This window comes from Neopsephotus bourkii, unplaced genomic scaffold (assembly GCF_033783945.1).
Source record: "Neopsephotus bourkii isolate Nb327-2 ecotype Australia unplaced genomic scaffold, CSIRO-AGI_Nbou_v1 NB_107, whole genome shotgun sequence".
Taxonomy (NCBI): domain Eukaryota; kingdom Metazoa; phylum Chordata; class Aves; order Psittaciformes; family Psittacidae; genus Neopsephotus; species Neopsephotus bourkii.
In genome coordinates, this window is record NW_026900624.1 from 10,145,579 (window position 1) to 10,168,589 (window position 23,011).

Consider the following 23,011-nt stretch of genomic DNA (forward strand, 5'->3'; position numbering starts at 1 on the left):
TAAACCTGAGAAATCATCTAAAATGTTTTAAGGCTGCTGAAAAGCATCACACACAAGTATGGTTCGCAATAGACACTTGTAACTACCTCTACATATGGTTTTCTACTAACATGTGGAATAACTTCTTTATTCTGTTTTATTTCCTTTGTTTTATGTTTCCTCAGAGTTTACTCATTTCCTATATAGTACATTGTAAATGTATCTAATAGTCATAAATTAAGTCTGAAATTTTTTCTCATTGCCACTGCAGTAAAAAAAAAAAAAAAAATTGCAGGAAATTATGTAACAGAGATCCGAAAAGAAATACATAGGATGCACCAAAATACTCAAATCAATAAAAGTATAGCAAGGCATAATGCTTTAGTCACACGTATGCTTGTATCATAAGTAATGAACCACTGATTGAGAAGCAGTTCATATAACAGCTGAAAAGAGAAAAATAAGGTGAAGTTGCAAATTTATTTCCATAACTGGGTTAATAAATGCCTGATATTAATTAACAACCCTATCCAACATAACTGTCAAACTCACTTTTTTTTTTTTTCTAAAGAAACCATAGAACTCAATGAAGTGTACTTCGTGTTTCAATAGATGTCACTTGTAACTCAATATTTAAGTTTAAATATATGTACTTCAACATTCGTCTGTGGATAATAGGAGTCTTCTGTTCAAGCTGCACATTTTGAATCATGCATTAGAAGTTTCACAGACAGTCTGTGTGTCACAGCCATGTCTAGGGTACATCAGTGCTATGTTTTTGGGAGAATGCACAGGAAGGAAAAAACTATCTGACATCAGATTTTGCTTTTCATTTTGCAGGTGTTTTTGGAAATCACTGTGAACTGAACAGCTATGGATTTGAAGAGTTGTCCTATATGGAGTTTCCCAGTATGGATCCAAACAATAATTACATCTATATAAAGTTTGCCACTATAAAGAGTAATGCTTTAATGTTATATAACTATGATAACCAAACCGGAGACAGGGCAGAATTTCTGGCTCTGGAAATAACAGAAGGGAGGCTGAGATTCTCCTACAATCTTGGCAGTGGCACATACAAGCTTACCACAACTAAGAAGGTGTCTGATGGACAATTTCACACAGTGATTGCCCGACGGGCTGGAATGGTAAGAAATACTAAAATGAGAAGATGGAATTTAAGACAAGTTTTTAAGCCAAGTCACTTTGGCTTCCATATGAGGAAGCATAAAATTAGAGGATAAAATAAGAGGAGCATAAAATTAGTAACATTGCATTTGCTAGCAGAACCTCCAACTTTGGAAAAAGCCTCCTCGTTTCTGTCTTGCTCCAACTGACTCAAAGGACTATAGTGGTTTGTTTAATATGATGGTGATAAAGAATATTTTAAAAAAAATATGCAATGCCATGTACTCTAAATGTGAAAAATGAGAACCAGGAATAACTAATGAAATAAATTACTACACATGAGGCTAATTAGCTGATGCAGATTACAGGGATGACTAATTAAGGCTAAAAAGCCCCAAAATAATTTTTCTCAGCATTTGGAAAATACAAACAGACAAACTTAACATTCCTTGAGGCGATTTAACCAATCTCATCAGACTGTAAGCCTTTTTCCTCTATAACACACATGTAAAAAATTCAAAGGTTATACACTGCGAGGGTCTTTTGGGGGGAAGGTGGGAAGTTACTTTTCCTTTTGTCTCCCAGAAAGCATCTGAGGGGAGAAATTCTACCAAAAACTGGACTGGGACAACTGATTGCCATATGCATGATACTCTGACCCCTCTCCTGCCTTCATTTTTTTTTAAATAAATGCTTTCTATTCTTCTTCTCTCATTTTTTAATAATATTTCCAAAGCAGAACATAAACCAAATGCTCTTTGAGTTCAAGCCAAGCTTTTTGACTCCACAGCGTTTGAGTTAGGAATGAAACAAAATCTATTCACCATAATCAGTAACTATTGCCCAACAGCTCCTTTCTCAGACAGAAATGGCCAGCATACGTGGAATCCCATATTCTTCCCATGTTTGAAATTGAAGTCATATAAGAATAATATATGGCTGGGGCTTCACATCTTGTTTTACATATTGGAAGCCAGAAGTGATGTAGGGAATAAAAGAATTTTTACCCTAGAACTAGCTGCTCTACTCAAGAGCTTCAGATCCGGGGTGAGACGTCCATAGGCACAAATGTCCTGAGAGCAGCAGAGGAATGCATTACCTTATGATGTGTGATTCTTTGTAGGGTCAGGGTTGTCTGCTGACCTGGTGCTTTTTTTCTTCTCTCTTAGAGAGTCTTGAGCCTGAAACTGAATTTCAGTTGTGTAGTGTAAGACCTGATTTCCCCATTTAATAAAGGTGGATGGGCTAGCATACAGCTGGATTAGCAAATCCAGTTTGTGTGTTTGCAGGAGTTATATATCCAAATAAGATGAAGGATAATTGTGATGTTGAATCATGACTTAATGCGGCTACTTCATAATTTGCATCACAGCTTCCAAATGGAAAGCATAAATCTTGAAAGTTACCAGGTTTCCATTTTAGCAATTAAATTAGGGTGATATTTCTATCAGTAAGATTTAAATGGCTAAGTATAGGAGCACACATGTAACATTACAATAAATAAGTGAAATACACTTCAGAAAAAAAATGAGCAGTAAAATGTTTTACTTGTAGATATGCCAGAGGGCTAGACTATAGAAGAGATAACATAAAAAGGGCTATTTACAGAAAAAGTGAGTTATGAATACTTCTGTCTGAATGCAGACACTTAAGACAACTTATACCTTTGTGTGATTATTTATTTTTAATATTTAAACCTTCTCAGTAATGTCAGCTGTTTACAAATACAGTATGTGAAAAGAATCGCCTTTGTCTTAGATATTTCTGCTGCAGGAAAAATGTCTCCCAAGTGTCCAAAAGTGTATAAAATAGCCCCCCTTCAGGATTCCAAATCTGTCATTTCCTACAGCACAGTGGGCCTTTATCGGAAACTGGTAAAATCATTAAGTTGTCAGTCCTGAGCTATTGCAGAGTGACAGGATAGAAGTCTCATAATGCAGCAAGGTAACCATAGAGTAATGCTTAAGTAACAAGCAGGAACATTTGACTAACATTAAAAAATAAGTGAACTCTGGTCCAAGTAAAACATACTCTCAAATATCTAGCCCTTGAGCTGGGGTTGAAGTCTGGCTTTCACAATGCATAGCAATGTAAGTTAGGGAGATTACACTGATTGAGCTAAGAGCAAAAAACATTTCATTTTTTTGTTTTTTTTTTTTTATATTCTGAAGGAAAATATGGATCCATTTGGTGGCATACAGACCAGCCAGCTTATTACTCTTGCTATGAATTGTTTCATCTATACAGGTCTATAATCTGCTTTGGAACTGCAGACTGATATTTCTCAGGAGAAGCAGTTTACTCATTATTTATGGAAAGAAATTCAAAATAAGCTTTCATTAAAATAGCAAATTGAACAATTTGGGTGTGCTGTAGGGCATGATTTAAGGCTAAAAGCTATTAATTTATTTGGTCAAAATGGTGCGTCAGCTCACAGTATGTATTTGGAATGGACATGGACAGTCTACGGGGATTTCAACAGGATGCAGTTAGTGAACTTAGTTGCAGGCAGAAAGAAAAGCCTTTGCAGATTAATGAAGTACTGATAGCTAGTGCTGTTTGCTCAGCTCCAATAGAGTAAGCTAAATCAAAATATAAACCAAGGCATTTTTAAAAGTGACATTAGATTTAAATTTGCTGCAAAACAGTACCACACATTTAGTTCAAACATGAGAAGCCGATGTGTACAATTTGGAGATTATTATTATTTTTCTGAAAATTTGTTTTAAGGAATAACTTTCAGCGGGTTTGGGTTTGGGTTTTGATTTGTTTTGTTTTGGTTTGGTTTGGTTTTTTTTGTTTTGTTTTTTCCGGTGCATCTGTTATTAATAAATCTCTGTGGGGAAAATCCATTGCTAAATAAGGGGTAAAATAAAAGCTCCTTTTTAAATCAGCAGAAATTATTTCATGATTTTAGTGAAAGCTTTGGTTAGACTTTTAAAGCTTACAAATAAAAGTGCCATGATTCACTTTAGTGTGAATGACTGAGATGAGTAATGAGGTAACCCCAGTGCATGGGGCTTGATGGCTTGAGGGTAATAATAAAGAGGAAATGCTGTCAATGCTTGATACTTTTCCAAACGTCAGCTTGATCCTACTATAGGTATCCTTATTTTTCACCATTATTAATGTCAACAAACATCCTTCACGACATGTCAGCCTAAGGGTTACCTTAATCACATCCACTTGGTTACTCTTGGAATATTACTGAGTGGTTGGTTATTATTTTTAACTAGTAATCTCAGTGATTGTACTCCCAGCTTTTGTAACATGCTTTTTATCAAGCTCAAGCAATATGTTTAATGTCATGGTCACGCCACTGAAGGAATGCCCTTTGTGTTTGGAGGGAGCAGCTCTCTGTTCAGATCAAGAGCAGGATACAGTACAAGCCAAACTAATGCCATTTCAAGGAGGAAAGCAAACAAACATGAAGGAAACCCTACCTAAATCTCAAAACTGTGTTTACCTGATTCTCTGTACGAAGCAGTCAATTATCTCACTCTCTGCTAGTGTCCACATCTTGGTGTTTACTATATTGATGCAGATGGGGGTTGATCAGTGGCTCTGAAGCACCCTTCAATGCTGAGTGACAGTAATACACAAGTGCTCCATTCTAACCAAGTTCTTGATATAGTACATTTAATCAGCTAGTGTGGTTGGTGACTCCGGCCTTGTAATATTCAGCATATGTGTGTGTGTGGCTTTTGCAGGCAGCATCACTGACGGTGGATTCCTGCTCTGAGGATCAGGAGCCAGGCTACTGCACTGTTAGCAATGTTGCTGTTTCTACTGACTGGTAAATAATTCTTCATTTTGTAGGGGATTTTTTTTTTTTTTTTTTTGAGTAAAATTTGAGAGAAATCACCCTCTAAAGCCAGAGAAATTTGGAGTCATGATGACATGCCCTTAGCCCAGCCTCAAGCAAGGGATCAATACCTCAGCTGCTCTCTGTGAGAGGCATGCAAAGCCAAGGATCCCAAGTGTCATTTCCTTCCATCTTTGCAGAAGCAAATTGAATTTTCTACGTGTACCAGTACTTGCTAATTTAGGCTACATTTCTGCATAGAGTTTATTCAGAAATCCCCAGTTCTTGACTCCATGTCTGGCCCCAGGCTTTTGTGGCACACAAGAAATGTAGGACCATGGGTGGTCTGCACTGTGGTGTAAGCGGGGATAAGACTTATTGCCTAATGATTTGGGGTGCTGTGTTTGTTTATTTATTTAAACTGCACCTGTGCTTTCTTATAAAAGTGTGAGAGATAACATCACCTGATTATTGCTTTCTTTATTATTATTATTATTATTTTGACATTGTTTTCAGCCATTTCTAGTTGCCATCTTTTACAGTTTTCATTTCTTAAGCATTGACCAGTACAGAAAACAAATCTTATTTCTTGTGTTTACCCTAACTAAGCCTTTCTGTTGCATCTTTAGATCCTCTTTGGAGATAACGATAGCTTCAGTCCCAATCACTTTGGCTAATTTCTTACAATAATCACAATGATATTCCCTGTCACATGTGATATCCCTAGCAAAGGTGTTATATCTTTGTAAAATAATGAATCCATCTTCCAGCTATGTCAATATCATCTACAATTTAAGAGTAATTGAGTAAAAAGCTTTATTCATTATGATTTCATGTACACCGCTCAGTCAAGTCAATAGAAATTTTGACATGCACTAACTGAGATGGAATTTAGTCATACGCATCAAAACTGTTATTTCCAGCACTACTGATCTGCTCCCCTTCTAAATATAAAATGTGAGTTTGGAGGAGGAATTTTAGCTGCATACCGTAGCTAATGGTTACAGTTCCTGTCTTGTCACTGCTATGTTAATGTCCGATGCTGATAAATTGTTTTTCTGCCTCTGTTATAGGACTCTCGATGTACAACCAAATCGGGTTACCGTTGGTGGCATCAGGTCTATAGAGCCCATCCTGCAAAGGAGAGGACAGGTGGAAAGTCATGATTTTGTGGGCTGTATAATGGAGTTTGCAGTCAATGGACGTCCCTTGGAGCCCAGCCAAGCTTTGGCAGCTCAAGGCATCTTAGATCAGTACGTCTGCTATATATGGTATCAAATGGACCACATTTACAACAAAGGAAGCTGTCATGAAAGTCAGATAGTGTTCCACTCAGACAACATCAGTTATTTCTTGTTTAAAAAATGAGTTTAGAATTTCTTGTAAGTTGAAAAAAATGTAGAAAGAAAATGAATTTGGCTGAGAGGTTCACAAAATATTACAGAGGTTTTAAAAAAGCAACATCACTATATTTCTATTGCCAATTATTAATGGTGCTTTGAAGGCTGGAGTAGACTTGTTATTGAGTTTCTTTATAAATTCCACCTGGGTTTGACTATACTCATACTGTTTTCTAACCTTCTGTTCCCTCTTATTGCTTTTTAATCCACAATGTCTGCTGTATCAGTTTGCCTCTCAAGCGTCACTGAATTTCCCTCGTATCCTCCAAGCAGTCTTTCATTAATTATGAACCATCTGATTCTACCAGTTTTTCCATCTCAGTATGTGAAGTCACAAGTTGTAGCAATAATGACAGTCTTCCATCCAAATTTGCTAGCCCCTCTCTCAACCCCCAAGCATGTGCTGTCCATTGTGATATGGTCTCTGGGGGAATGCAGATTAAAAAGCACCTAAAAGGCTTTCTTCTTCTCTTGTGTAACAGGAAATAGGAGCTTCATTGTCTCTGAATTCATTTCTCTTTCAAAAGACTGTTCTAAATTGTCACTGAAAATCAGGATCTGTTTAGAAACATAATGTCTGAGGAGAAGAGCCTCTCCATTTTCGCATCCCTGGGGGGAAGAAATGGAGTATAGTTCAAACACAGGATGCTTCCCAGTGCATTTGCTCCACTTATTTGTGCATACATTCTTCAGCATCTACACTTCTGTTTTGTTTCAGGTGTCCCAGACTAGAAGGTGCTTGTACAACCAGCCCCTGCCAACATGGTGGCACCTGTGTTGATCACTGGTCATGGCAGCAGTGTCATTGCAGAGACGGACTGACAGGAAAGCACTGCGAAAAATGTATAGAGGAGGTTTTACTGTCTTTCTCTTTAATGTAAACTCTGGTTTAACCGGATGCCATTAAGAGTTCCTTTTCAGGGGCATGGGATAATGAATTTTATAAGCTCAGGAAAATAAGCAGCATGATTGCCTCTTAAATAATTTTGAAGGAGAAGTCCACAATGGACTATTGTCCTTTCATGAGCTAAATAGAGCAACAAATTGCATATATTAAGTTTTCTGGCATGTATATCACATTTCAGGTAACTTGCAATCATTTAAAAATACTGCTTCCCAGTAATATATAATATCAGTACCTAAAATAAAGCTATCCTGTAGGATGGATTTGTCTGCTACAAGGAGGTAAGATGGTAAGGGAAAAACCCTTCCTTTCACGTTAGCACTATGTGCATGTGCTTATGTCTCCTCTGGACTGTAGGACTTTTTATCAAACAACCATCAGATTATAGGCAAGAAAATATGGTAAATGTAAATGAAAGCAAGCCATTTACATTCTGGGATTATTAACTTGCACGTGGATGACTCTGTAAATCAATACGGAATTGTCTAGGAGAGCAGAGAGATTTATTTCCATGTAGTTGTAGTATAATGACTGGGCTTTGTTTTCTCACATGTCCCATTATTGTTTAGCTGATTTATATGCTTTTATTGTGCCAGTTTACAAAAGAATTTAACCATAATTTTGACAGCATTTGGTAGTCAATGCTCTGCATTTTTTATTCTTCTTTTTTAATGCCATAACAAATAGAAAGTCATTATCTCTCCCTTGAAGAGCTTACAGTTCAATACATCATGAAACCTTGCTTGCAGTAATGGAAACAGTAACATCCCTAGGAAGGAATTACAGTTGCAGGAGCCAGATTTTTTTCCCTACTCCCTCACTTGTTCCCTAGCGAGTTTTAATTTACTATTGACTGATAGCAGCAGTAAATTACCAGCACACTCCTACTCTTAAACACACATTCTGGTTGAAGCCAGATAATAAGAGGGGCTGAAATTGCCATTCACTCCTGCTCTCCCCTGTGACCTGCTCTGAACTTGATCTCTGGATCAAGTTCTGGAAGGCAATGGTCGTTATTAGGCAGATGGTGGCTATGGTTGTAACGAGCTACGTACTCAGCAGTTTCCCATCCTTGTCCCAGATATTACTGCAGACACTGCCTTATCGCTAGAAGGCAAAGGACGACTCGACTACCACATAAGCCCAAACAAGAGACGAGAATACATGATGAGGCATGGCATTCGAGGCATCAGCCTGGGACCCCCAAATGCGGACCGCTTGGAAGTGAAGTTCAGGACAAGGAGCGAGAATGGTGTTTTAGTTCACGTCCAGGAAAGCAGCAACTTCACTACTGTGAAGGTAAGATTACAGCTAATGCTGAGCCTGATTTGACTGGACTGCTTCATGTATGGTGATCAAAATCACATTTTTCCATTACTCTTGCTGTTTCCTTTATAAAATATTAGGTCTTTAACTAGGCACTACTCCAGTATCATTCATCTTCTCAATAATTCCCTTGCTATTTGCCAAGGTATCAGAAGATCTTGATGGTTTTGTATCAGTTTTGTCTAGACTCCAAATAGTGACAGCAAGAGCAGTACTCATTGCCATATTTATTGTCATTGTTAAATTACACTCTATAGAACAAATCATTTTGTTATTGGCCTTTTATCTTCTGATTTTTCAGACCTTGAACCCAGATCCTCCATAAGCTAGCAAACAATTGCCATAAAGTTTTCTTTAATTCCTGCTAGCATGGCTCATGTTTATCAAACTAGGAAGTGAGGGATAACTTGAATTCATGAGGTTACCCATGAACCAATGTAAATTTTAAATTATTTTGAAATACATAGCTGAATTAATGCTTCACATGCCACACAGTTTTGGTTTTTTTCCCAAAGAGTTTATTGGTGCAGAACTTACCTTTCTCAAGAGAAAGCAATGGTTCGGTTCCTGGCAATGACTCAGTCCATTTACTCATAACTCTAAATGAGTACAGCAGTGATTTTGGCAAGCACCTTTATTGGGTTGGTGTAAGCTCCAAGTTTCCTTGACTGCTGTAAGGCTTTCCAAGTTTTTTTCCCTGACTTTTAAAGAAACTCATACAGAAATTCACACTTTCTAAGCTTCAGCCCCATGGACATTCTCCACCTGCCTGATCAGAGGGACAGAGCTTTCCTTACATATCAGCTGCATTTAAGAAGCAGGTCTGCATTACTTCCCCAGTGTACAGATCATTTGATAGGAAGTTTCTGCCTCGGTCATTTTAGCAGATAAGATCTCATTATTTTGATTTCTAGAGGGAAAAAATGCTAATACTACCTTTTTCTCTAGCAGAATTTGCTAGGTGAGCTCTCCAAGTGTTACTGAAAAAAAGATAAAGAGAGTTGCCTTTCTTGGCTGAAAGCACTTGTGGTGTGTTTACGCAAACACTCTTCTTATTGTTAATATTGGTGAAGTTATACAAGCAAGCAGAGTGTGTCAAGTCCCAGCCCCAGCTGTGCAAGGGAGAAGAGCAGAGGTTTGCCTAGTAACAGATGCAGAAGTTTGAGGAAAGAAAGGTAACATCACTGTGCTGATTATTGCTGAAAAGTTCCCAGATGATGGTAGTTAGTAAAACTGTAGTAATTTAACTGTAGTTAGTTCAGCATGGCTTTTACACCACCACTCATACCCAGAGTATGAGCACTTCATCACAGCAAACACTTCATCTGAAATGGCCCAAGATGCCAGTGAAGCCAACACACTTGTCAGTCTCCATGGCATCCCAGCCTACTCCCAGTACAAAAGATGAGTTTTAGGGACTTCTCTTTTTCATTCTGGTCAGTCTTCAAACCAGACAATTTTATAATTTGCTTTTTTGGATTTTTTTAATGTGCCTGTTACCCGAAGTGTAAGCATTCAGGGAAAACATGCCATTTGGTTTTGATATAAAATTGTGCCAGGGTAAGTCTACAAGTCCTGTGGCTATTTTCATGCCTCCACATTTTTCTTCTCATAGTTAACTGTTTTCAGTGTAATGAGGATTGGGGTAAAATTGGAGAAATGGTGATAAATCAGACTCTCTGAGATTGCAAGCAGGTGATTCACTAAATGATAGAAGCAAACTAAAAGATGAGAGGTCTTTATAATATAAAGGGATCCTTAATCCGGGAAAGATAAAAACCTAGTGGATTAAATTAAACAACAGTCAAATTCAGATAGAAAGCAACCCTTTCAAAAACCCACAAGGAAGGGGAAAGTAGAGGATTCACAGCTTATTTTCCTACGAATACACTTTGCAACTAATTCAATTAGAAGTAATAGGACAAATACAACAGGTTAAAGGTAAATTGCCTGCTTTGTTTTGTTTTACAATCTCATCTGAAATCAGATTAAATTAGCATAACTGTAGGTCTAAGATCTACTAATTGTACAGATAGAGAATATGCATTGCATATGACCTATATGAGCTAACATATGTATATGTGAAAGTGGTGAAACACTGCCATGGGTTGCCCAGAGAAGCTATGGCTGCCCCATCCCTGGTAGTTTTCAAGGCCAGGTTGGATGGGGGCTTGGAGTAACCTGGTCTAGTGGAAGGTGGAACTGGATGAGATTTAAGGTCCTTTCCAACCCAGACCGTTCCAATCACATATTGAGCTGCAGGAATAAATCACAACATAACTCCTTTAAATGATATCTCAGCCAATCTTCTATAAATCTGTAAAAGGTAGTGCTCAGACTTAAGATAAATAAGAAGCAATATGTTCAGTAAAGGAGACCTAGAATATTAGTAAAGTTGAATCATCCTTGTAGTTAGGAATATGTTTGCTTTAGTGGTTCATTCTTTTCATTATATTTTACATGTCAGTTGCTCTGTCATTTAAATAAAATGCAGAAATGGGTGTTACTCAATAATGTCAGCATCAGCATTTGTTTCAAATTTAGTTGTGCTTCAAGGAACCAAGAAGAACACTCCTTATTTTTTCCTGCTTGAAGAAGTCATGGATCAGCCTTGTCTCTGGAAATTTTATTTTCCAAATGTCACTAGTATTTTATTTATGAGTCTGTTAGTATTAGTCATATGCAATTTTAAAGAAACAGAAATAGAGCTAGAAAGTCATAAATCTGTATGGGAAAGATCAGTTGCTGACAGGTAAATAATTCTACAGTTCCCTCTAATGTGGAATTCAAAGTAACAATTCTGTGCTTAGTCTTCCCATAAGCTTAGAGGATGTTGTCTGATATGGTATGTTCATTTTCATTTACATAAAGGCCAAAATGCAAGGCAGTACTTTCATGTACATTTATTTTATGAATACTTTTGATTGTGGCAAATGATGTTTAGTATGTTGTAATTGTCTGTGTGACTGCACTTCCAAATTTCTTTGGGCTATGTGATAGCTTAGATGTATGCCACCTGTGTTTGCCAGTAACAAAAGCATCTTATCTTCAAGGGGCAGCTTTATCAGTGGCACCCTCAAACTGTACATTTTCAAATAATCCAAATTATTGCATTTATGAATGAAGTGCATGCACATATTAACCATTTTATCTCTTGATCCAAGTGGAGTACGTGCTAGATACATCCAGTTCAGGCTGCTGCCAAGACACGAGCATGGTCTTACAGCCATATTAAAGCCGATGTGAATGAGCAAAGTCCTCAGCTTGCATCACTAAAGAAGTAAATCCAGAGCATTGAACAGTTTCTGGAAACGAGAGCAGCATTCCTATAGCCAGTGTGTCACCTCACAGTTCTTCCCAGGTTAACATTATTTTTCCTGGAACAAAGCACGTGAGGCTTGGAGAGCTTTCAACAAACCTGGGGCTTCAACCTTGCTTGGACTATCTATGCGTGTGCATGTTCTGCATATGCATGCTACAGAACAACTGAGAGGAACACGAGGGAAAACAGTCATCTTATTTAAGGTGTATGACAAAGCCTGCAGAGTATGGAAGGAAACTTGCAACAAGTTGCAGAGCTACCCTATACAAGTTGTGCACGATGTGAACACCATTAGGAGGTCATCTGACTACCTGAGTTTTATGCCGTATTTGAGAAGCTGGCAGATTTGGATGTTGGGTGTTTTTTAAAATCTTAAATGCACAATTTGCACTGATCTCATTTTGGGATCGTTTAATGTTGAGCTAATAAGAGGTTTGAAATCCTACTTTCTCATGATTCAGTAGAATTGCGAGGCGTCATTCCTAGATGAAAAGCCAAAAAATTTTTCATGGAATATAATAGTACCTTTTGTTCTTAAACAGCTCACAAGTTTAAAAGTAAGCTTATGTAAGCCCCAACTGAAAATTCACACAAAATAATACACTTTGCAACACTTCAGAGAGCACAACTATTTTCCTGCAAAATGCAAATTAGCAGGAAAATCAGATTATGAAATGGGAAACCTGCTCAGTTCCTGCCATGCTGTATATGTTCTTACTGTGTGGTAATGAAAACTAGCTGCAAGGTCTTAGGGCAAGGGCAACATGTTTACTCAGCAAAGCATTTTCCACACTTGAATTGAAGAAGGAGGAGAAATGATTCTTTTGTCACATAAAATGTTTTGTCACATGCATGCCCTGTTGCTGGCCTGTTTCCTCACTTCTCTTATGAGGTTAGCCAGGGAATGAGTGGAGGGTAGCTCTTAAGTTTTCAACAGATGCAAAGGCATATTTAATTGCGGCCAAATTTTTAGTACTAAATTATTAATATGCATACAGTATTAATATATATTAATATTTAGTTTCAAATAACAAATAAATAAATATGTAATTGATACTTTTCCAGTACAAAACAATGATTTGGGGAAAAATACTCACAGGCTTTCTATTATAACCAAAGCCATGTGCTTTTGTACCTGTAATGAACTCATATTACATTGGTTTTGTGTCTATACTAGTGATTATGTGTATATAATTTTAAAATCACGCCTTTTGTATTCTTCTGGTCAGATAAAAGGTGGGAAAGTGCATTACATATCCGATGCTGGTACTGCTGGGAAAGTGGAAAGAAATATCCCAGAAATATACACTGCAGATGGCCAGTGGCATTCGGTACTCATTGAGAAGAACGGATCTGCGACTATCCTGTCCGTCGACAAGACTCATAGCCGAGACATCCTCCATGCCACGCAAGACTTTGGTGGACTGAATGTTCTTACAATTTCTTTGGGAGGGATCCCGTCAAGCCAGCCTTTCAAGAGCACAGTTGCAGGTGACTGCTATCAATATGTTTTAATATAGTGCAGATAAACACATTTGAACAGACAAAGGTCTCTGCTTAAAGGTTGTACAAAGTACTGTAATTCTTTTTCAAGAATTAGAATACTTCCATCCTTTTCCAGAAAACTTCAGTATGAATGAGTAAGGATCGCAAACTTTATTCCTTCAATGCACATTGCAGCCTTGTTGTTTCCAAAACCAGGCACTCCATCTGCAGGGCTTTTTGGAGGTGGTGGGTGGCTTTGCTTGCTTGTCTGTCAGTCAGTTGTTATCACTTTGTTATGATAATGGAGAAGAAAGGGCCTATTCTTTACCTTGGTCAGGATCTGAAAAATCAAGGCAAACCTTTCACTTGGAAAAAAATGCTAAATTAGGACTTTGTCTCTGCAGGGATTTAGTAAATACTGCAGGATTTAGCCCATTATTAATGTGATTAAAATATATTCTGAAACTCTAACTTCCTCCTGCCTTATCCTGCTGTCAAATGAAGCATAAGATTTATTTCTGAGTAACAGAAACCAAGGATAATAAGGAGCCACCCTCTGACTGACATCTAGCTGTTAAGAAGTAAATCAGTCTCTCCGAAGAGTTAAAGCAACCATCCTAAACCCTGGCAAAAGAAGTAGATATCATATGTTTGATATCATTCCCCCAGTGACAAGTAAAGATGGAAGTGATTTCTAGCTACAGTCTCTGAGATACTCCAGACAATGCAGACATAGGTTATACAGAGTTTTTATATTGAAAAAAATCTTCCTGACATCAAGAATTATGACCAAATAAAGTATTTTTGGGTAGGGGAAATTCACACTTCACATTTGTGTATTTTGGATACATGGATGCTGTGACCTTTACACTTTTTGTATGTACTTTTTATGAGTAATGCATGCATAGAAAAATCAGAGGTTTTTAGGAGGGCTGCAACAAAGAAAAATGAGGACACTAACTTCTCACCACTGCCCAATGCTGTGGCAAACAAACAAATTAGGAATGTCTGGCTTCCATTAGGAATACACAATTCAAAATCTCTTATTCATGTGATTTTATTTATTTTAATACTGGATTATATTGTCTACAACATACCAAGGATTTACAAAGGGGGTAGAATAAAACTCTTCCTGAACTCAGAGTCAACAATGTCTGCAGTACTGTTAAAGGCAGACAAAAACATACATGGGTTCCAGTGCTGTGAAGCGAATATTAATTTTCAAACCCAGGTAGACCTGACAAAATCCCAGTTGCTGTTAGTCACATCACTGCTACAAGGGAACACCAAGCACACAGCAAGGTAATCATGCATTTTGCTTGGGATCCCACTTGAACCGAAATCCTCAGTCTGGAAGGCTATAAATCTTTAATATCAGCTCATACAACTTGAGTATATTTGCTGTTTCATGACAGAGTAAATATTCATACTGAAATTGTGGCTGCCCCATCCATGAAAGTGTTCAAGGCCAAGTTGGACAGGGCTTTGAGTAACCTTGTCTAGTGGAAGGTGTCCCTGCCCATGGCAGGGGGTGGGAATCAGATGAGCTTTAAGGTCCCTTCCAAAACAAACCAGTCTGTGATTCTCTGATTCATAACATTTATCTCTGTGCTACCTATTTTTACAGAGATTTCCACAGTTACTCAGAGTTGCTATTCATAGTGGTTGTTCTTCTATTCCAGCAGTACTGGAATGGAAATACAAGAAGGTTTGCAGAAATAAACCTTTCTCTGACACTACTAATGCATGGAAAATTTCCTCCTGTTTGTTGTATCACCAAAGTGTGATGCTTCAGAACTGAGTAACGGCACTTTCGTTCTCCTTGTTGATTAATTTTATTGATAATAGCTGATACGTTTGGTCTTTAATAATATAATCCTGTAAGCCTGGCACCACAGATGGCATCCCAAGGGGAAAAATCAGAAGTTAAGGAGAAATAAGCACGTTTCCTACAGCAACCACACATGTGAACACTGAGTACATAGCTTACAATCACAGTTCTGCGTACCATTTTGTCACAGCTCTGAGCAGAGGTCAGCATAAGGTCGCATAATCCTAAAACCCTCACAGAAAGGAATAAGTCTGGGGAACACAGACAATTTTTAGCCTGGGAAAAGGCTGAATTTTCCTGCGATCTCACACACAACCACCACACAAAGGCCAGGGATAATCCCAGCTCCCTGGGCTCTCAGCACTGAAACTCTGTGTCACTACTATCAGGGTAGCACCACAACCAAGCTACAGCAAGTTTGGAACTTTGAGCCACTCCAGATTGAGAGACATGAAGGTATTGCCATGATTTTAGGAAACAGTAAGACAGGAGGCTTAACTGAGGCATGAGAAGCAACTTCAGCTCAGAATAGGGGAGACAGCAAAGCACACAAGTAAAGGGGGATGGAAGCTGATGTTCACTGCTAGCACAGCCAAGCCAGCTGCACATAGGTCTCCTTATGGATGATAAGAAGTTTTAAAATGATGGGAAAATAGGAACCAAAAACATTTAAGTATATTGAATGTAGTCATTAGAAGGAATATTTGTTAAGATTAATTTTAAAGACATGAAATACTATTAGAATAGATGTTTCCCTATGGTAACCATTTGAATGCTTGGCTTATTTGCTGAACAATAGAGCCTTTCATTTAGCTTCAGTGAAATGGGTCTATAAATTGAAAATTGAGTCAGTTTAACAATATATTTTTAGAAAATATAATGTTACTGCAAAAACTAACCATTTGCTCATTGCTTAGTATTTTGGCAAAATAATTTTGCTTCAAAGGGAAACTACATTGTAATAAGGATCTGAGAATATAACCTTCAGACTTCCTTTAACGAGTTTATCTGTAAGATAAGCACACTACAATCACAAAGATATCCATTTGCATTGCAAACCTCTGGTTTAATCTGCTCAGTGAACAGCAGAGTTCAGCCTGTGTATAAGCAACCTGGTTTTACCCAAAATGCATTTTTTCATTTAATTTTATATTTTCTCCTTGATTTGAACTTTATTCCCAGTCTCCAAGCATGAAGTAGGGACTTCTTATGGGACAGTAGCGCCTTCTCCTATGCAGCCTTAATTTCTTAAATTCTTAAAAGCCAGATCAACATTTCAAAATATATTTAGGCTTCTGCTTCCACTTGCCTGTTCTTTTTTTTTTTTCTGATTTAATGAAAGCAAAGGGAGTGCAAAATGTCTTACAGGTCTTCTAGAAAACCTGACGTTAATTTCATCTTAATTGTAGGGTTGATATATTTTATGTACTTCCCTAAGAATGTTTTTGTTGTTTTGAAATCTTAGTGTAGAAGTTAAAAATACTGGTCTCTTTCAGAATTCCTGTTTGGCAAACTTAAAAGAACCAAATACTTTTTACAAGATATCTTGGTATCATTTACGTAAGTGCCATGCACATATCTTCAGAGAAATTAATTACTTTCTTATCTTTAGTCTCCATTTCTAGATGTGAAAATCATAAATAGGAAAGGTGCATATATAGAAATTATGCGAGGAGCTTCAGGAATGCCAAGCCTTTACTTAATCTTGTTCTGATTAAAAGTAGATTTCAATTCCTATCTCATATGAACCCCAAAATATTATCAAAAGTTTATGAACAAAATAGTCATTACAAACTAAGGGGAAATATTTAACAAGAGCAACAAAATGTAACATTCCTTACTCCAGAATCTAAAGGATTCTGATTCTTAGGTACTGAAACATCTGTGAATGGGGTATCCTGCTAGCAAAATGTGAAGTTACTCAGATATTGCACTGTTATGTGGTCAATATTGCAGATATTTTTACATTAATCACAATACAAGGTAAAAATGCAAGGAAGCAACTGCAAGCTCAGTACACTTAAGATTCACTCATGAAAGTATGGAGTATCAAACAACACGATTTACCACTCATGCTGCTTCAAACGACATCACAAAATAAGGCTGTTGCCTCCATTCTAGCACTGGGGTTTCCATTTTTTTACTTCTGTTTGTGTTTCCCTTTTTATTTCAGGGGGCAAGAGGCACACCATAGATCTTGCCATCTGTTATCCAAAAGGTTTCCCCTTTAGCATGACATTGATGCTTGAACTGTCTTTGGACTCTGTTGACAGTGCATTATCAGTATTCAGGTCCTGATGTAACTGTTCTTTTTCTCCTAGGCTTTGATGGCTGCATCTCCTATATCAAGTATGGCAGGGAGAGCCTTCCCTTTGCTGGCAGGCACAGCCTCGCCACTCTCTCCAAAACAGACCCCTCGGTGAAGATTGGCTGCCGCGGCCCCAACGTCTGTGCCAGCAGTCCCTGCTGGGGCGAGTTGATGTGTATCAACCGGTGGTACGCCTATCAGTGCGTCCCGCCGGGTGCCTGTGCCTCCAACCCCTGCCAAAACGGGGGCAGCTGTGAGCCTGGGCTGCATACCGGCTTCACCTGCAGCTGCCCTGAGGCATATGCAGGACGGACATGCGAGGCAGTGGTGGCATGCCTGGGGGTCCTGTGTGCCCCAGGACAGGAGTGTAGAGCAGGGATCAATGGTGGCCACATCTGCCTCCCAGCCCCACACCCCACCGAGTTGTCCCTGCCCCTCTGGGCCGTGCCGGCTATCGTGGGCAGCTGTGCGACGGTCCTGGCGCTGCTTGTCCTCAGCCTCATCCTCTGCAACCAGTGCCGAGGAAAGAAGTCGAAAGGTCCGAAAGAGGAGAAGAAAAAGGAGAAGAAGAAAAAAGGGAGCGAGAACGTGGCATTTGATGACCCTGACAACATACCACCTTATGGCGATGATATGACTGTCCGGAAGCAGCCTGAAGGAAACCCAAAACCTGATATCATCGAAAGAGAAAACCCATATCTCATCTATGATGAAACTGACATCCCGCATGCCACAGAGACGATCCCCAGTGCCCCACTGGCTTCTCCCGAGCCCGAGATTGAGCACTATGACATTGACAACGCCAGCAGCATTGCCCCCTCTGACGCTGACATCATCCAGCACTACAAGCAGTTTCGGAGCCACACGCCCAAGTTCTCCATCCAGAGGCACAGCCCGCTGGGCTTCGCACGGCAGTCCCCCATGCCACTGGGAGCCAGCAGCTTGACTTATCAGCCTGCCTATGGGCAGGGCTTAAGGACAACGTCTTTAAGCCACTCAGCATGCCCTACTTCCAACCCCCTGTCTCGGCACAGCCCCGCGCCCTTCTCCAAATCCTCGACTTTCTACAGGCACAGTCCAGCAAGAGAGCTGCACCTTGCCATAAGGGAGGGGAGCCCGCTGGAGATGCACAATGATGGCTGCCAGCCCGGCATTTTCAACTATGCCACTCGGCTGGGGAGGAGAAGTAAGAGTCCACAGACCATGGCGAGCCACGGCTCCCGACCAGGAAGCCGCCTGAAGCAGCCCATTGGGCAGATACCTCTGGAGACTGCTCCCCCAGTGGGGTTGTCCATTGAAGAGGTGGAAAGACTGAACACCCCTCGGCCCAGAAACCCCAGCATCTGCAGTGCAGACCATGGCCGGTCCTCTTCTGAGGAGGACTGCAGAAGGCCTCTGTCCCGGACAAGGAACCCAGCTGATGGTATTCCCGCACCTGAGTCTTCCTCTGACAGTGACTCCCATGAGTCCTTCACCTGCTCAGAGATGGAGTACGACAGGGATAAGCCCATAGCGTACACCTCCAGGATGCCCAAGTTATCCCAGGTCAATGAGTCCGATGCGGATGATGAGGACAACTATGGTGCCAGGCTGAAGCCCCGGCGGTACCCTGGCCGCCGTGGTGAGGGGGGCCCGGTGGGGGCACAGGCGCCTGCCACCAGCACCGGGGAGAGCTCCCTGCCTGTGAAGCTGGGGCAGCAAGCGGGAACCTTCAACTGGGACAACCTCTTGAACTGGGGCCCTGGCTTTGGCCATTATGTGGATGTTTTCAAGGATTTAGCATCACTGCCTGAAAAAATAGCAGCAGCAGCAGCAAGTGAAGACAGCAAAGGTGGTACAACACAGCCTGTTTCCAAGGATGGGGAAGCAGAACAGTATGTATAGGCTTTATCTCCTGGTATTGCCACAGTGCAAAGCCACGGGGACTGGTCAAACCATTATATGGTTGTAAAAAGCAAAGGTCATAATTTGAACCCCAGGCCAGTTTGGTTGGAGGAGACTTTAAAAATAATAACCATTATGCTGCTGAAAGAGACTAAAAAAAAAAATAAATCATAAACAAAGCAAACAATTTTTAATTTAATTGTGCTTGGATGAATTTATTTCTCCTGCATGCATTGTATTTGAAAGCAAGGTATTTGGTATGCAGCCTTTGAAAAGGGTTTCCTATTTACCATTGTTTGGTTTGTGATTCTTAAATTAATAATGCTTTGTTCTGAAAATGAACTAATTTTCATTGTGAAGGATGTGCATATTGTCTTCAGCTACTAACATGTTTTACGATGCAAGATTATTGAGGATTTAATTTTCCTTAAGAAGTACATGGAAGAAGGGTGGTGAATGAAGGAATTAATTATACTAGTAAGGTGTCTCAGAAAATGTAGTTACCGTATCCTGCAGTTGCTCACAGGTAACTTTATGGATGAAATCATCTTGAATAATTGCTGGCAACAGTGCTGTAAGTCTTATTCCATACAAGAGGTGCTAGAAGCAGCTCAAGCCAGTCAGCACTTTAGGAATTTTTTAATTTTCAGCTTGTTTGTTTGTTTGTCTGGGGGGTGGGGGTGTTTTCTTTTTTCCCTTTTTTTTTTTGTTTGTTTTTTTTTGTTTGTTTTGTTTCCATTTTGTTTTGTTTTGTTTTGTTTTTGACAAAGTTGTGTGAGAGCTTCTGAATATCTATGAAATATTTTGGGGATGCTTAACCCTGGTCCCTGCCCACCCCCTTCAGTGCTTCCAGTGGGATGGAGCATTCAGCAGCCCAACCCAGCCTGCAAGCAGCAGCACGGTCAGTGGGAGCATTTCTTGGCCTCTCATCTAGGTTGTGTTGCTGCTGCTGCAGTCTGTGCTTCTCCCCAGAGTTCATCTTCCCATCTGTACTATGGAAAGGTAGGAAAAACACCTACCTACCTCACAGGGGTGTTGTGAGATTAGTAAACTTATCTGAAGTGCTTAGACACTATAAAGCACTATAATAAGTATTATCATAATTATTATTAAAGCACTGCCTAGCCTTTGTGACCCTGGAGTGGCATTTTCTACATTATATGATTTTCTATGATGGAAACTTGGAAGAATTATTTATTGTATAGAAAATTACTGCACTCTAGCATTTTGGAGCGGATATGAGGGAAAACTACTTGTAGATTCATTAATGTAGCTTACTGTTTGTCCCAGATTCCCTAAAGTTTTAGGTAAAGTAGAACCTCACAAAGTCCTTACATCTTTATGCAGATCTGATGAATCTATCGTACTGTGTAAAAACTTAAATTCTGTTTTGTTTTGTTTTTTACCTAAGCTGTGTTTTTATACCAATATTTTCCTATGCTGAATAGTTTTCTTACTTTCAGGGAAGGTAAGAAAAATACTTTTTTTACATTTGTTACTTATGTAACATCCATATTTTTCACGTTTTGATAAAATTGTAACATACTGTATGCTTTCTACCTGTAAATGCCAATAATAGAATTAAAATATTTATTTAAAATCTTCAGTATGTGTTACTGGAAAGCTTTCATCCTTTCTCTCTCATTTCCACTCCTTTGTCTTTTACTGGCTTTTTACTCCGAAAATGGGCTTTAAGAAGCAAGGTGATGTAAAATTATGCATTTGGAGTTCATGAGTGACGTTGCTGTGACTGAAGATCAGCAGGATAGAGAAGAGATGGTATTGTGATATTGTTGAGCCTAAGGTAATGTCAAAATGTACCAAATCTACTTTTAGTTTTTTAACAACAGAATAAAACTGTATTTTAGTCCATAAGGTTTTATTAGAAAAAAATGGTTTTACATTTGTAGCTCTGCTGAAAGCTGAAGCTTTGCAGTACACAGATAGTTAGAAGTGTGAGAGCAATAGCTTTCTTTAATAAAGCAGCAGTTGAGCAATAAATAACTGCATTTTTTGTATATTTGTAAGAAAGTAAATAAAACACAACTTGTTAGAGAATGCAGAGTGAAAAAGTTAAGACTTCAGGCAAGAGGTGAGTTCTGAGGTTATACTTTGAATTAGTGGTGTTTTGTTTAAAGAACTTAGAAAAAGAATAACAATTCAAAGGGTTTTTTTCATTTGTTACTCATTTGGTATAGAGGTTTTTTGGTCAGTTTGTGAACCAGCAATGAAGAACCAACTCTTTTTGGATAAAAATGCTGCCAAATTCATCTTGTTCCACAACAGTGAAAAGATAATGGCCCAAAGTAGCCCACATTTGTATCTAAGTAGTTTCATCTGAAATAACAAGAGATCCACAAATTATTTTGGAGTTTGAGAAGCTGCTGTAATTAAACATCTGTTTAAAAGCTGTATGTTTAGTTTGAATATTATCCTTTAATATGAACTGTACCACATCCAAGCAGTGATTTTAATAACACATGAAAACTTTAACAAATGAAATATTTTAAATGTAACACCAAACACATTGCAATCTGCATTATGGCAGTTAGGCATTCTGAAATTATCAAAAAGTTTTGTTAAAAGAAAATAACATACAGAAAATTTATATCATAACTTGAATGCAATTCACAGTTTATCGAGTTGTAGTGCGTTCCTCTAAATGTTGACACTTTCTGGGACATACAAAAGTGCATTTTACTGATTTCCTTGTTTCCCTGTTACTGAAAAACACAGAGATGTTTTTGACACTTAAACATATGATTCATTTCAGCCCTTTTTTTTTTCTTTTTTTAATTGTTTCATCATGAAGATCAGAAAAGGGCTCCAAGTGAATCATGTGAAACAATTATCCAAAGTTATTAGAGTCGTGAGGAGTGAGCTGCATAATTCCCCTGGTTCATCGTCAGAACGGCACGGTCCTCTTTCAAGATCTGGGACATATTAGAAGTCACAAATATGTGGAGAACAGTCTGCACTGCTCTCTTCAGTGCACAGAAGCCTCCAAACACATCTCATGTCAGCAATATGACTTGGTGACCTATCTTTCTGCTAGTAGCTTGCAGAGAAACCTCCTTTTTCTTTCCTGTGAGATGAGGGAGAGAACTGTGCCACTGCCCACCTTCTTCTAGAGGGTTTCAGCTGAACTGTCATTGCTGTCTCAGATGGGGATGTTTTCTCCTGATGACTGATTAGATGAAAATGGATGGGGATATGTCCGATTTACTCACCATTCTCTTATATGCCTATGAAAATGGAAACTGAGTTTTGAAATACTGAGATTTGTGGTAGGGGGATAAATTATTAAAAGAAGTGAAGTCTAGATTTGTCTGATTCAAGACCTTCCAACATTTTTCATCAGTTAAGTAATTTAAAACCTCAAAATTAATAGAAAGACTACATTAAAAAGGAATGTAAGTCCCACATTCTGCTAAAAACATCCCCCGCTGACAAGCAGACAATGAATCTATGCTGCAGACCATGACCCATGTCAGGGTATCGGTTAGCAGTGCAAAATCCAGCTGGAACTGCATTACTGTAGTCTGGAAATGGTGTGGGGAGGTGGTGCAGATCTCACTGATGCCTTGAAAACCAGAAGATGGAGTCAGATGCTCCTCAGAGATGCACAGCAAAAAGACT

The 23,011-nt window shown here is 38.9% G+C and overlaps 1 protein-coding gene across 1 annotated transcript in view; it reads left to right on the plus strand.

The window, feature by feature from the left end:
• The window catches only part of FAT4 (FAT atypical cadherin 4), a 134,830-nt gene extending 114,783 nt beyond the window's left edge, over positions 1 to 20,047 (plus strand). The window contains exons 11-17 of the mRNA XM_061360248.1: positions 820 to 1,127; positions 4,818 to 4,903; positions 5,986 to 6,165; positions 7,031 to 7,155; positions 8,298 to 8,515; positions 13,094 to 13,355; positions 17,502 to 20,047. Of these exons, the coding sequence (XP_061216232.1) occupies positions 820 to 1,127; positions 4,818 to 4,903; positions 5,986 to 6,165; positions 7,031 to 7,155; positions 8,298 to 8,515; positions 13,094 to 13,355; positions 17,502 to 19,372 (3,050 nt within the window). The 3' untranslated portion in view covers positions 19,373 to 20,047. The remainder of the gene's footprint in view (positions 1 to 819; positions 1,128 to 4,817; positions 4,904 to 5,985; positions 6,166 to 7,030; positions 7,156 to 8,297; positions 8,516 to 13,093; positions 13,356 to 17,501) is intronic.
• Positions 20,048 to 23,011: the final 2,964 nt, after the last annotated feature.